Source organism: Nicotiana attenuata, unplaced genomic scaffold, assembly GCF_001879085.1.
Source record: "Nicotiana attenuata strain UT unplaced genomic scaffold, NIATTr2, whole genome shotgun sequence".
Taxonomy (NCBI): domain Eukaryota; kingdom Viridiplantae; phylum Streptophyta; class Magnoliopsida; order Solanales; family Solanaceae; genus Nicotiana; species Nicotiana attenuata.
In genome coordinates this window covers 240097-252532 of record NW_017670458.1, presented here as the reverse complement: position 1 = coordinate 252532, position 12436 = coordinate 240097, and the positions used below count along the sequence as shown (strand labels likewise).

Genomic DNA, 12436 nt, shown 5'->3' with positions numbered 1-12436 from the left:
ATAACATAGAAATATTATTTCGATTCTGTCGGAGGCATATACAAAGAATAATCCCATTATAGCTGAGTCGGCTCTTCATAATATAGTCTTGACAGCTTGTTATTGTTTAGAATTGCTTCCTCATATACTTGTATAGTATTTTGATTCTTAATAATATACTAACCTTTTTACTTCATGTTCTAACGCTCTTTTTATGGAATAAATTTTTGTACCCTAAGATTTCTTTTTAACTTGAATAAGAATTTTACTCATACGATGAATTTAAAAAATAATTGAATTGGATTCGTTTGCTAAATAATTAATTAAAAGATTTAATTATTTGATTTTAACATAAAAAATAATCTATTCTATGTTGATTTAGATCTTAATATTAGTTCATCTCTTGTTTTGAATTTTTAATCATAATTATAATTTTATCCATCATAAATTTTAAATGACATGACATTTCACTTTTAGATCTTTATGTTTGTAGAATCATTAGTGGTATTGACTCTTACCGACCATTGTTTTCCTCTTTCTCACACATTTATAGTCGTAAATGTTTTGTTACTTGTTGTTTAATAATTGGATATTTTTCAATATTATACGAAAATTAATTAAAAAATATTATTTGTGTAGAAAAATAGTTCAAATATAATATAAAAATATATTATCGTGGGGGTATTTTTTGTTTTTCTCGATTTCAACTCTTTATGCAGTCTATTTAGTATTATTTTTATTTTTACTTGGTATTGGACATTATGGAGTGGTAATGTATCGCTAATACGGAGGATTCTTATGAAATTGATTTTTTTAACCTTCCTACATATTTTTAATAAGGATTTAATAGATATAAATTATAAATAGATAGATATAGATAAAACAATTTCATCAATTTAAATCTTTTTACCAACATCAATTTAAACTTTTGTTAGTAAAAGAATTAGGAGTGCATCACTATATCATTTTTACTTTGTTCCTATTCAACCTCCTTCCAAATCGCCCGGGTCATTTAACTGAAGCCCGCCAGATTGCACTAGAAGATGCTTGTCCTTCGTCATTTGGTTGCTTAAGTAAAAAGTTAATAACATCATTCGTTAAAAGCCAAATAAATGTCAAAATTAGGGTTTCATCAGTGCTACATAAACAATAAGTAAACGTCAGCACGGCCACGATTTCGCCACGCGAAATGCCAAATTGGGCTACACAGTAACACCCGTGTTGTCTCGCACAGGAAAATACATGATAGTCGGTCTCCTACACAAAAAAAGCGCCTCCTTTTGACCTTTTCTCCTCCTTTCCCTTCTCTTCCCTTCTATCACTACTAGTCTCTGTTTCTATTCTCTTTCTTTTTTTTAATCAATTTTTAATTGGAATATGACCTAAAATCTTTTATAATTTTTAAATTTATTATCAATTTTAGATCAATCCATTTATTTTAATTTTTACAGATATAGTAATAATATATCTTTGATTTTTTATTATTCTTTTCTTGATCAGTGTACTGTATGTTCTTGATTTTTTTTTTCCAGCTTAAGTTTGATTGTTTTTACATAGATCATTGAAAGTTTTGATTTTTATTTCTTGTTTCCTTTTCTTCTTGTATATTTTTCAATTTGATCTTTACTTTTTATCAAGATTCAAATAGCAGTATGTGCTCAAGCAACTCTTTATATAAAAATCCAAAGCCCTGCAAACATCTTGCAGATTACAAGGTGAAAAATGGTATGAATGGGTATAGTTTGATCCAAGAATGTTTTAAGACAACCCCATATGGTAGGACCACATTAGAAATATCTAAATCAGAGCTACCTAGATGTAGTATTTGTAGTGGATATGAGGGTAGATTTTACATGTGTTTGATCTGTTCATCAGTGTTATGTTGTTTGTCACTTGAATCAAACCATGTCCTTTTGCATAGTAAGTGTAAAGCTGGGCATGAGATTTCAGTGGACATGGAAAGGGCTGAGCTTTATTGCTCAGTGTGTTGTGATCAGGTGTATGATCCTGATTTCGATAAGGTTGTGATGTGTAAACATATAATGGGGTTTCCAAGAAATCAAAATGGGGTTGTGGAGAGTGAGTTGAGGTTGAGCAAGAGGAGAAGGTTGAGTTTTGGGATGGAATTAGATTCAAAGAATATGAAGACGTTGTTTTTAAGGAGGGATCAGAAGTCAAAGTCGTGTTTTCCCTTGGGATTAAGGGGTTTGAACAATTTGGGGAATACTTGTTTCATGAACTCTGTGTTGCAAGTGTTGCTTCATGCACCCCCTTTGAGAAATTACTTCCTTAGTGATAGGCATAACCGAGATATTTGCAGAAAGATGTCGTCGGATCGGTTGTGCCTGCCTTGTGATATTGATCTTATCTTCTCAGCTGTCTTTTGTGGTGATCGGACCCCTTATAGTCCAGCTCGGTTTCTTTACAGGTGTGTAAGTGTTAAAAGGATCTATCTGCTGTCATTGTACCCTTAAATTGCTTTTTATCTGTGCACACCATTTGATGTGTTGATACTGGATATTTGATTATAACATGGTCTGCAAAATTGTAAATAATGTTTAATCCCAGCAAATGCACAACATTGCTTTTAGATACTCTGTCTTTTTCAAAAAAGATTGTCATTATTTCCTTATTAATTTGTTCAAAAAAGATTGCCACCTTTTGATATTTCCTTAATAGGAAGCATTTATAGCCACACAAATGATATGACAGGTTTCATACCACAAGTTTCAAAAGTTTTACAGCTACACAAATGCTATGGCATATTTAAGATCGCTTATCTCAAAAGTCTTCCCTTCTTTATTGAAGTTTGTGCGAAGTCAAACTAAGACAATTTTTTGAAATGGAGGGGGTAATATTTAGCGCTATCTGCATAGGTTTTCACTTAGAAGTTTCTGGATAAACAAGATTTGGTGCATTTATGCTAAAATCAGACAATAAGCAAGTTTGCTATTCTCTTAACGTGGTAAAATAAGTCTGTGGAGATTTTCTCTATGCTGCTACATCCACTAATATATCATCATTTGTCTAACTTAGATCATATGCTTACAGCTTATACGTGGAAAATGTTAAATTTGTTTGATGCTGACAGGTTGAAAACTTATGTAGTGATTCGTCTTAATTGAAGTGGTGTTTATGTTTGCAGTTGGTGGCATCATTCAGAAAATCTTGCTACCTACGAGCAGCAGGATGCTCATGAGTTCTTCATTTCAATGCTTGACAGGATCCATGACAAAGAGGGGAAAGATAGTTTGGCAACCAAAGGTATCTTTTGCTGAGAATGGCTCTTATTCTTCTTGTCTAAGTATGACATTTGTTGGGGCCTGTTGTTTACATAATGGTTCATCTCTCTGTGTTTGAAATGTACTACAGTTAGTAGATATAGTTGAGGTCTTGTATATATGTACATGCGCAATTTCCTTTCTGGGATATCAGTTTTGGCCTGTACTTCTATCTGCGGCCAATTTCGTTGATGAGAAAAAGTATGATTCATGTATTAAGACCTTGAGAACTGAAGATTTGTGGCTTCCTCTAGTTCTTTTTCTCTGATAAAAAAACATTTCTTAAACAGATAATGGAGATTGCCGGTGTATTGCTCATAGGACTTTCTATGGGCTCTTGAGATCTGATGTCACCTGTACATCGTGCGGATTCACTTCAACAACTCATGATCCTTGTATGGACATTTCTCTTGACTTGAGTAGCTGCAACTCCAGCCCAAAGGATTTGGCTAATAAGTCGTGTAAGCCAAATGAATCTCTTGGCGGTTGCTTGGACCTCTTCACAAGACCAGAAAAGTTGGGGTCCGATCAGAAACTGTACTGTGAAAATTGTCAGGAGAAGCAAGATGCATTGAAACAGATGTCTATCAAGAAGCTTCCACTGGTGCTATGTTTTCATATAAAACGATTTGAACATTCTCCCACCCGAAAAATGTCCAGAAAGATTGACCGCCACCTGCAATTTCCTTTTTCTTTAGACATGAAACCGTATTTATCATCTTCAATCGTACGAAAGAGATACGGGAACAGAATCTTTTCATTTGACGGTGATGAATTAGATATTTCTACGGAATTTGAAATTTTCGCTGTGGTCACGCATTCAGGGATATTAGAATCTGGTCACTACGTGACGTATTTGCGTTTGAGAAACCAATGGTACAAATGCGACGATGCATGGATTACTGAAGTAGATGAAGAAGTTGTTAGGGCCTCGCAATGCTATCTGATGTACTATGTACAAAAGATGCTTTACCACAAGAGTTGTGAGGATGTTAGCTGCCAACCAATGTCACTTCGAGCCGACACATTTGTTCCTATAGCTGGTTGCTGCTAGAACTGCAGTTTGTGATCGGGTGCAATTCTGGCCAGCGGGGGAAAGGTATTGTGGGGCTGTGACCATGATGGTAGTCCACGGACTCTCCACCAGCCAAGTTGTCCCGGTTAAGGGATGATATGCCGAAAATTGTATGGTAATATGATTCGGAATTTGGAACGCTGATGAAACCTTTAGGGGGAATCTCTTGGTGAGGACTCGTACAAAGATGGAACCACCAACTTTGGTTCAAGCATTAATTTACTTGTTGAGGCCATAGAAGGAGCCTTATGAATGTACAGTAACTTAACAATGGCAGGGGCATCTTCTTCTCTTTGGTCCATTTAATCTCTTCAAGATTCCTATTAATTTTCATTGTTGGGTTCTTAAGAGTGATCTCTCTTTGTCCTGTTGGTTTGTTGAGATTGAATTATAACATATAACTTGATTTTATCATTCAAGAAGATACTTTACATGAATAGTTTCGAGATTTTTTTTTTTTTTTTTTTTTTTTTTTTCAGGATGATTGGTTTTGGTAAATGTCAAAAGAGGTATGGTACCTCCTTTAATTTAAGGCTAAAAATGAGCTGCTTATTGTTAGTTCGAAATTTCAAGAAATGACTATTTATGATTGAAAATTTTATGTTTTTACTCACAAGCGAAAAGATCATCTAAACATGTCAATAATAGTTTTATTACTGTTAAACATGTCAAAATTGAAAAAGTAAGTGTTAATTAATTACAATTAATTATTTTACTATGTTGCCCCGATAATTATTTAACAAACTCAATATTAAATAATTCCATAATCATCCCAGAACCCGGTGTCACAAGTGCATAAGCTATCTCTAGGAAGCAATATAATACAAAAACTGCCCACAATACAAATAGGACAGAAAGTAAATATGAAAATCTCAAAGAAACTCTGCTGGCTGCGGGTCGTCTCGAGAAGTGCAGCTCACCTAAGTCTCCGTATCAACCATGCTGCTATGCCTACTAGGCCGCTAGAGATGCATGTGCCTGTGCAACAAAAATGCACAGCAAGTGTAGCATGAGTACGAAAATAACGTGTACTCAGTAAGTATCCCACCTAATCTCGAAGAAGTAGAGACGGGAGGTCGACTTCGACACTTACTAGTGGTCCATTAATAATACATCAATAACATGACAAATCGAGAATTTATATAAACATGATTGTAATTCAATAGAGTGAAGCAAGTAAACAATTCTTTCTTTTATGTGAAATTCCCAAATTCCTTTTTCATCATTTATACATATATTCTCAAGTCGGGAAGAAGCAATATCAACTTCAATAAATTTCAAAGCAAGCAATACAAGCATGCGCAAATCATGCCGAGGTCGTACGGACCAATCCAACAATATTTAAACTCTGCACTGCTAGAGGGTCGATTGACGCGAACCATAGATGCATCTATTACCCCGCTCGCAAATTATACATGCAATGCGGTCAAATATAAATAAACACAACAATCAGTCAATCAAGAATTCATCAGGGAACAATTATCCAAAGAAAAGCCAATTCTCTTTTAACAATTCAAGAAAATAAAGTTTAATCTTTTTAGAAATTCATTTACTAGTTCGATGTGATTTAAGCAATTCAAACTGACAATAAGATTACAAATATTCCAAGTATAGCATGTTTTTGGGTCCTAGACTACCCGAACATAAATATAATAGTAGCTATGCACGGACTCTCGTCACCTCCTGCGTACGTAGACCCCACAAATAGGAGCACAAATCCAATTAATTCACCTATAGGGACAATTCCCTCTTACAAGGTTAGAAAGAAGACTCACCTTGCTCCGAAGTCCAATGACTGGCTTCCAAGCCCTTCCAACGACTCAAACCGATGCCCCGACGCTCCAAAACTAGCCAAATAACGGGCAAACCAATGAAAATACACCCTAATATTCGTAACAATTCAATTTATATAAAATCCCAACTCCGCTCAAAAGTTGATAAAATCGCCCTCGGGCCCACGTGCCCGTATTCCGAAATTTTTCGAAGATAAAGTTTACCCATAACCTCACGAACTCAAACATGTAATTTACTCTTAATTTATCCAAAAATGCCTATCCTAGGTCTTTCCACCAAAACCCCAAGTTTCTACCAATTTTTCTTGCTCAAATCCGTAATAATATCATGTATTTAACTCACAAGGCGTGAAATTAACTTATCTCATGTTTGATGATGAAATACCTCTCTTGAAGCTCTCAAATAATCGCCCAAACAAGAGGTAAATGGAAGAAAATAGCCAAGACCCCCGATTTAAAGAACCTTACTGCCTCCAGCATTTCCGCACCTGCGGTCACACGACCGCTTCTGCGGTTCTGCAGGTACGGCCCCTCTACCGCTCCTGCGGTTTCTCACCAGGCTCCCATTTTCGCTTCTGTGCCTCAACTACCGCAGATGGAGTCCCGCTTCTACGGCTACATGACCGCATCTGCGGTCTCTTCACTTCTGTCCAAACACCGCATTTGCGTCCCTCCTAGCCGCTTCTGTGGCTCCGCACCTGCGGCCCAAGTCTCGCAGGTGAGGTTACACCAGAAGGCAGCAGCTTCAGTTCTTCCTCCAAATTCCAATTCGATCCATTAACCACCCGAAATCCACCCGAGGCCCACCGGACCCCGTCCAATCACACCAACCAGTCCCATAACATAATGCAGACCTGCTCGAGCCCTCAAATTACATCAAACAACGCTAAAACCATGAATCACACTCCATTTCAAACTTGATGAACTTTAGAACTTCAAACTTCTTCATTCGATGCTGAAACCTACCAAATCACGTCCGATTGACCTCAAGTTGTGCACGCAAGTCATATTTTGACATTACGGACCTACTCCAACTTTCGGGATCGAAATCCGATCCCGATATCAAAAAGTCCACCTCCGGTCAAACTCATCAAAACCTTCAAATTTCTATCTTTAGCCAAATGACTCCAAAATGACCCACAGACCTCCGAATTCACTTCCGATCGCCCTGCCAACACCAGGATCACCATACGAAGCTATTCCTAGATTCGGAGTCCCAAACGGACATCGATAACACTGAAATGTATTTCAATCCAAACTTATGAAATTCTTCCAAAAATGCTAACACCCACAATAGGTGCCGAAACGTTTCCGAGTCTTCCAAAACCCAATCTGGATATAGGCCCACGTTCGAAATCATCATATGAACCTGCTGAAACCTTCGAATCCCGATTCCGAGGTCGTTTACTCAAAAATCTAATCTTAGTCAACTCTTTCAACTTAAAGCTTCCGGAATGAGAATTCTTTTTCCAAATCAACTCCGAACTTCCCGAAATTCAATTCCGACCATGCGAACAAGTCATAATACATGAAGTGAAGCTGCTCATGGCCTCAAACTGTTGAACGACGTGCTAGAGCTCAAAATGACCGGTCGGATCGTTACAGTCATTCAAGTTTTAGGCTTGGTGTAACATCCAAAACAAATATTTCTTAGCTTTTTTTGTCCATCATATGGTGGTGTAGATTCAACACCTCTTCCCCCTTGCTCTTTTATCCCCGACAGTAATTTTTCTAGGAGCAGTCGCTGGAGGTGCATTTGGAAATATGCCGCTGTCAAATCTAGTATTGTTTCCCCTTCCTCTGCCACTGCTTGTATTAGTTGCACCTAATTCTTGAGTTGCTTGACTTCCTTAGATTTCATGAGTTGCTTGAGTTGATTATCTACTTGTAGACTCTCTGATTCCACCCTAAAAGAATTTCAATATAACACTTATTTAAGTTAGCATTTGAAGTGAATAAAAAGGTAAAAATATTACAACTTACCCTTGATTGGCAGGAAGACTTGTTATGGCCTGCTTGATGATATTTTGAATATGTCATCTTCACTCCTTGCTTGGAGAGCTTGCCATACTTCTTTTTTTTAGGCTCAGTCTTGGCCTTTTTTTTGGGGGGAGAGGGGGGTGGAGGGGGCTGTCTAGAATTGGCTTTGGTGCTGGAGGCTCAATTACCATATTATTAGTGTGAGCCCACATCTTCATATTGGGGATTGCTTCAAGAAAGTATTAATATGCCTTGAGAAATGTCTCATTTCTATACCGGTGATCCATATAATTGTATGGTTCTTCTTTTTGGTGATAGATTGCACATATTTCATGTGCACAAGGGATCCCTCTTAACTGCCAGAATCTTCAAGTGCATGTTCTTCTCCTCAAATTCACTATATATTTGTATTCATACTCATCAACGTCAAACCCATCAGTTCCAAACCACAAAATTTTGCATTTCCTAGAACACTCCTTATTTTCTTCTAGAATCACCCTTGCCATAGGTGAAATTTCTGTAATCCAAGTCTCTACAAACTTTATCATATCAACATGTCTCCTACATACTTTATGTCTAATGTCCTCTAACATGCTAATAATAGACTTGTGCCAAGGTGTCAATATCCATAAATTAAAGGTTTCACATATATTATTTTCTACAATATCACATTTGGAGCATTCAAGAAAAAAACGCTCTACACTAATATTCTTTGTTATACTTCAATAGGCTTTCGCATATATTTTTTCCAAGTTTTCCCTGAGCAGCCTGTTTTTCTGTCAACTTCACCTCAAAACTAGCCTTAGAACACCTCCAAAATTGCTTTCTCATCTCCTCACCTCTCCAAAATTTTGACCAGTTAGACCATATGTGCCTAGCACACATTTGATGCTCACAATTTGGTAGTAATTCATGAATGCCAATTCCTACAAAATAAAAATGAATCAAATAGAACCCTACAAAACAGAGTTTTGGTAAAATACCGATGGAAAATGGCTTAGTTAAGGTGTTCAAGTGAAATTTATGTGATAGTCAAAGTGTTTGTCTATGTATTCTACCTATAGAATATGATAGATGTATTTATACATACACATGTATGATATAGTAATGGTTCGCGCTGGAACTTCATAAACAAAAAGAGAGGCTTCAGGTTCTTGCTTATTTATGGAATATCACATTGTTACTGACCTTTCAAAAGTTAAATTTACTGCTAGGGTATAACGGAGACTGTGTAAAATGGTGAAATCGAGTTTTGAAATAAAAAAGAAAAAGTTAACGGAAAAAAAAAAGAGACGTATGTAATTCTAATTTATGTGCGATACAACTGTTTAAAACTTTTAATTTTTGAAAAAAATAATGGTATAGTGCACACAAGTTGAGGGTCATTTATGACTTTTTGAAGATGTCCTTAACTATAAAATTTGCTCCTATTTTTTTTTTCTTTCCCATATCAGATATGAGCATTAAAAAGAAAACACACCCAACATATTACATGACATGTATCTTCGTAAGTTTCGTCTATTCTTATTGTATTGTGATTAATTGATGTATAATTTCACTTTCTATTTTTTTCATTACTTAATAATGACTAATTAATAAGTTTTTGCCTTTCTCGTTATGGCTCTTGAGCGGCCTCCAAGAGCGTGTGCACTCTCTCCCTCTCCTGTAGCCCAGCCACAATCACTAGCAATTTCCTCATTGGCGGTGGAAAGAAAAGTGAATGTACTTATATTGAAGAAGCACTTCTTTTGGTGTTAAATGGGTTGGAAATAAAGTAAGCCTCGCGTCGTCGTTGCTTAGCTCGGCTTTGGCTTCGGCTTCGGTCAAAGTGAATGTGCTTATATTGAGAAAGCACTTCTCTTGGTATTAAATGGGTTGGAAAGAAAGTAAGCCTCGCATCGTCGTCGCTCGGCTCGGCTTCGGATTTGGTCAACGATTGATTGATTAATCTTTAAGGACAAAATTTCTTTCAATAATTTAATTAATTAACAAAAATTCAACCCGGAATAACCCAGTATCCACGACGCGACCCGGTCCGTTTCTTTCCTGAATTATTTTAAGTCTTTTTTTCGAAATATTTCAAACGTAAAATGTTCCCACCTGTTCCAATAGCCATGGATATTTCTGAAAGGTTGCAAACCTTTTCAAAAACAGTGCCAGAAAATGACTATAAATATGTCTTAATCCCAGAATCTTTCCATACGAAATATTCTGATCTTCTTGTTCTTCAGCATAAAATTTTTTAGTGTGTTTTACAACTATTGAGTGGTTCGAATTATGGTACAAATATACTGGTGAGTTAAATCGTTCTATTCTACGAAGATATAGTTCCAGCACCTCGGGTACTTGAGGAGAATAATTTCCTTAAGGATACACTGTGCATTCAGTGGGCTTGATTTATTCCGAAATTATTTTTCAGATATTATTTCGACATTCTGTTGCTGTTAACTTTCTGTTTCTGTTTCAGAAAGTTTACTGTTTCATTATTCATTATAGCAATACAGATTGAATAACAATCACTACCTCAGTCTTTCTCTCGTTCCAATTTTATGTTTTTATAAAGGTTCTAGAGAGGCCCCTAAAGAAAATAGTAGAATACAATTCCAATTAGCGTCACATGGAAAGAGTTTTTAGTTAAATTTGTACTTTATGTAGATCTATTTTTGTCCTTTAAATATATCCCTGGCATATTTAATCCCTTAAGTTTATTAAAATGGAGCATCTTTAGTTCATCTAACATGAGATTAAAAACTAATGGTGAATACCCACATTGATAATTGGCTTAATGTATGCATATTTTGATGTATATTGCCTCACATTTTGCTCATATCTCGTAGATTTGAGATGTATAATATAATGATTTGTGCTAATTCGTAGTATTTCTATGTGTAGGAATCATTCGGATATAATTTGGAACGAAAGTGCGCGAATTGGAGCAGAAATAGGATGAAAAGGCAAAAATAAAAATTTGAGGGCCACAGGCAGCGTGGGGCGCTGCCTGTGGCGCACTTTACAGACGACTTGAGAAGTTGAGCTCCAGGGCCAGTGATCACGCCCAACTATGCCTTGTAAAAAAAGACTCTGCGGACGTTGCAAATATAACCCGAGTATTACGCCCAGGGTCGAATCCACAGAGAGTTAACCTATCAACCACTATCTTCAGACCCACTAATTCTTCAGAACCAGCTTCCCAAGTATTCAAATCTCAGTTGAGTGTTCTTTAACGACTAGCTTGCAAGTAACTAACTAGCTGTAAACTAAACTGATGAGGTTGTAAACAATTATGAGGAAAAGCTAAGGCAATGATTTCCCCTATTGATGGACTCCCTCCTGTTTATGCTCATACAAATTTACCCACTCATCTCTATCAATCTTGAACGCTAATCTTACCGCAAATCTCTCCCGAGTAATCACAGTAATCTACTATTGCACTCTCCCGAGATACACTAGCTTGCTTTATTTAGCACACTTCAATCTAGATTGCACCCAAGACTTCGTTATTCCTAATCCCGCCTGTAAACCCGAAATTATAGATTCCTCTAATAATCTAGGAGTGGTGTTGTTCAACAATACCCTAAATATGCACTCTTTTCCAAGTTATGCACACTAAATAGGTACAGCTAATTGAGGATCCTGTCAATTAACTACAACGAACACGAAGTTGAACAAATAAAGATTAAACTAGCAATTTGTATTCACATAAACAAGAAGTTCATCACCCAATAGGTTCCATCAAAGCCTTAGACAAGGAATTTAGCTACTCATAGATATGGGAGAATAAACTACGCTTGAATTCATCATAAAAATCAAAAGAAAGGAAGAAAGATGTTTAGAGTACTTGCTCACAATTGTTTTCCTTGCTAAGAAACCTAAAAAATCAATACATGCCTCTCTTGGGCGAAGTCTAGTGTTTTAAATAGGGTTTAGGTCTAAAAATCCCGTGTTTTACACTTTGGTCCCCGAAGTTTCTGTGTCCACCGCGGTTCTACCGCGGTCGCGGTAGAACCGCGGCCAAACGCCCTCGCGGAATCTTCAACTTTCAGAAACTGCCTTCCACCGCGGTTTCACCGCGGTCGCGGTAGAACCGCGGTGGAACCAGTACCCGGAATCTTGGCCTGTTTTGAATGAGATACTTGGGAAATTCAACAATTGGCCTTTTTTCATCAATAGTTGACTCCAAAATCGCTCCTTAGCCTTCCTTACACCTATATCACCTGCAAATCATGAAAAGCACTAATAAGAGCATTTTGTTGTCATTTTTCCACATTAAAAGTTCACAAGAAGGTGATTATTTGGTGCGTGATTATAGTCAAATTCACCTATTATCA

The 12436-nt window shown here is 36.7% G+C and overlaps 1 protein-coding gene across 1 annotated transcript; it reads left to right on the top strand.

Moving 5' to 3' along the window:
- The first annotated feature begins 1248 nt into the window (after positions 1 to 1248).
- LOC109239717 (ubiquitin carboxyl-terminal hydrolase 22) lies at positions 1249 to 4772 on the top strand. The gene is made up of 3 exons (XM_019406299.1): positions 1249 to 2407; positions 3125 to 3243; positions 3551 to 4772. Exons 1-3 carry the CDS (start codon positions 1632 to 1634, stop codon positions 4312 to 4314), a joined length of 1659 nt encoding a protein of 552 aa, XP_019261844.1. The 5' UTR covers positions 1249 to 1631; the 3' UTR covers positions 4315 to 4772.
- Positions 4773 to 12436: the final 7664 nt, after the last annotated feature.

Bases quoted from the DNA above. Each gene is read 5' to 3' on its own strand.
- LOC109239717 (XM_019406299.1), top strand. From the start codon at position 1,632: ATGTGCTCAAGCAACTCTTTATATAAAAATCCAAAGCCCTGCAAACAT. The intron at 2,408-3,124 runs GTGTGTAAGTGT...TTATGTTTGCAG, and splicing joins CCAGCTCGGTTTCTTTACAG to TTGGTGGCATCATTCAGAAA. The intron at 3,244-3,550 runs GTATCTTTTGCT...TTTCTTAAACAG, and splicing joins AGATAGTTTGGCAACCAAAG to ATAATGGAGATTGCCGGTGT.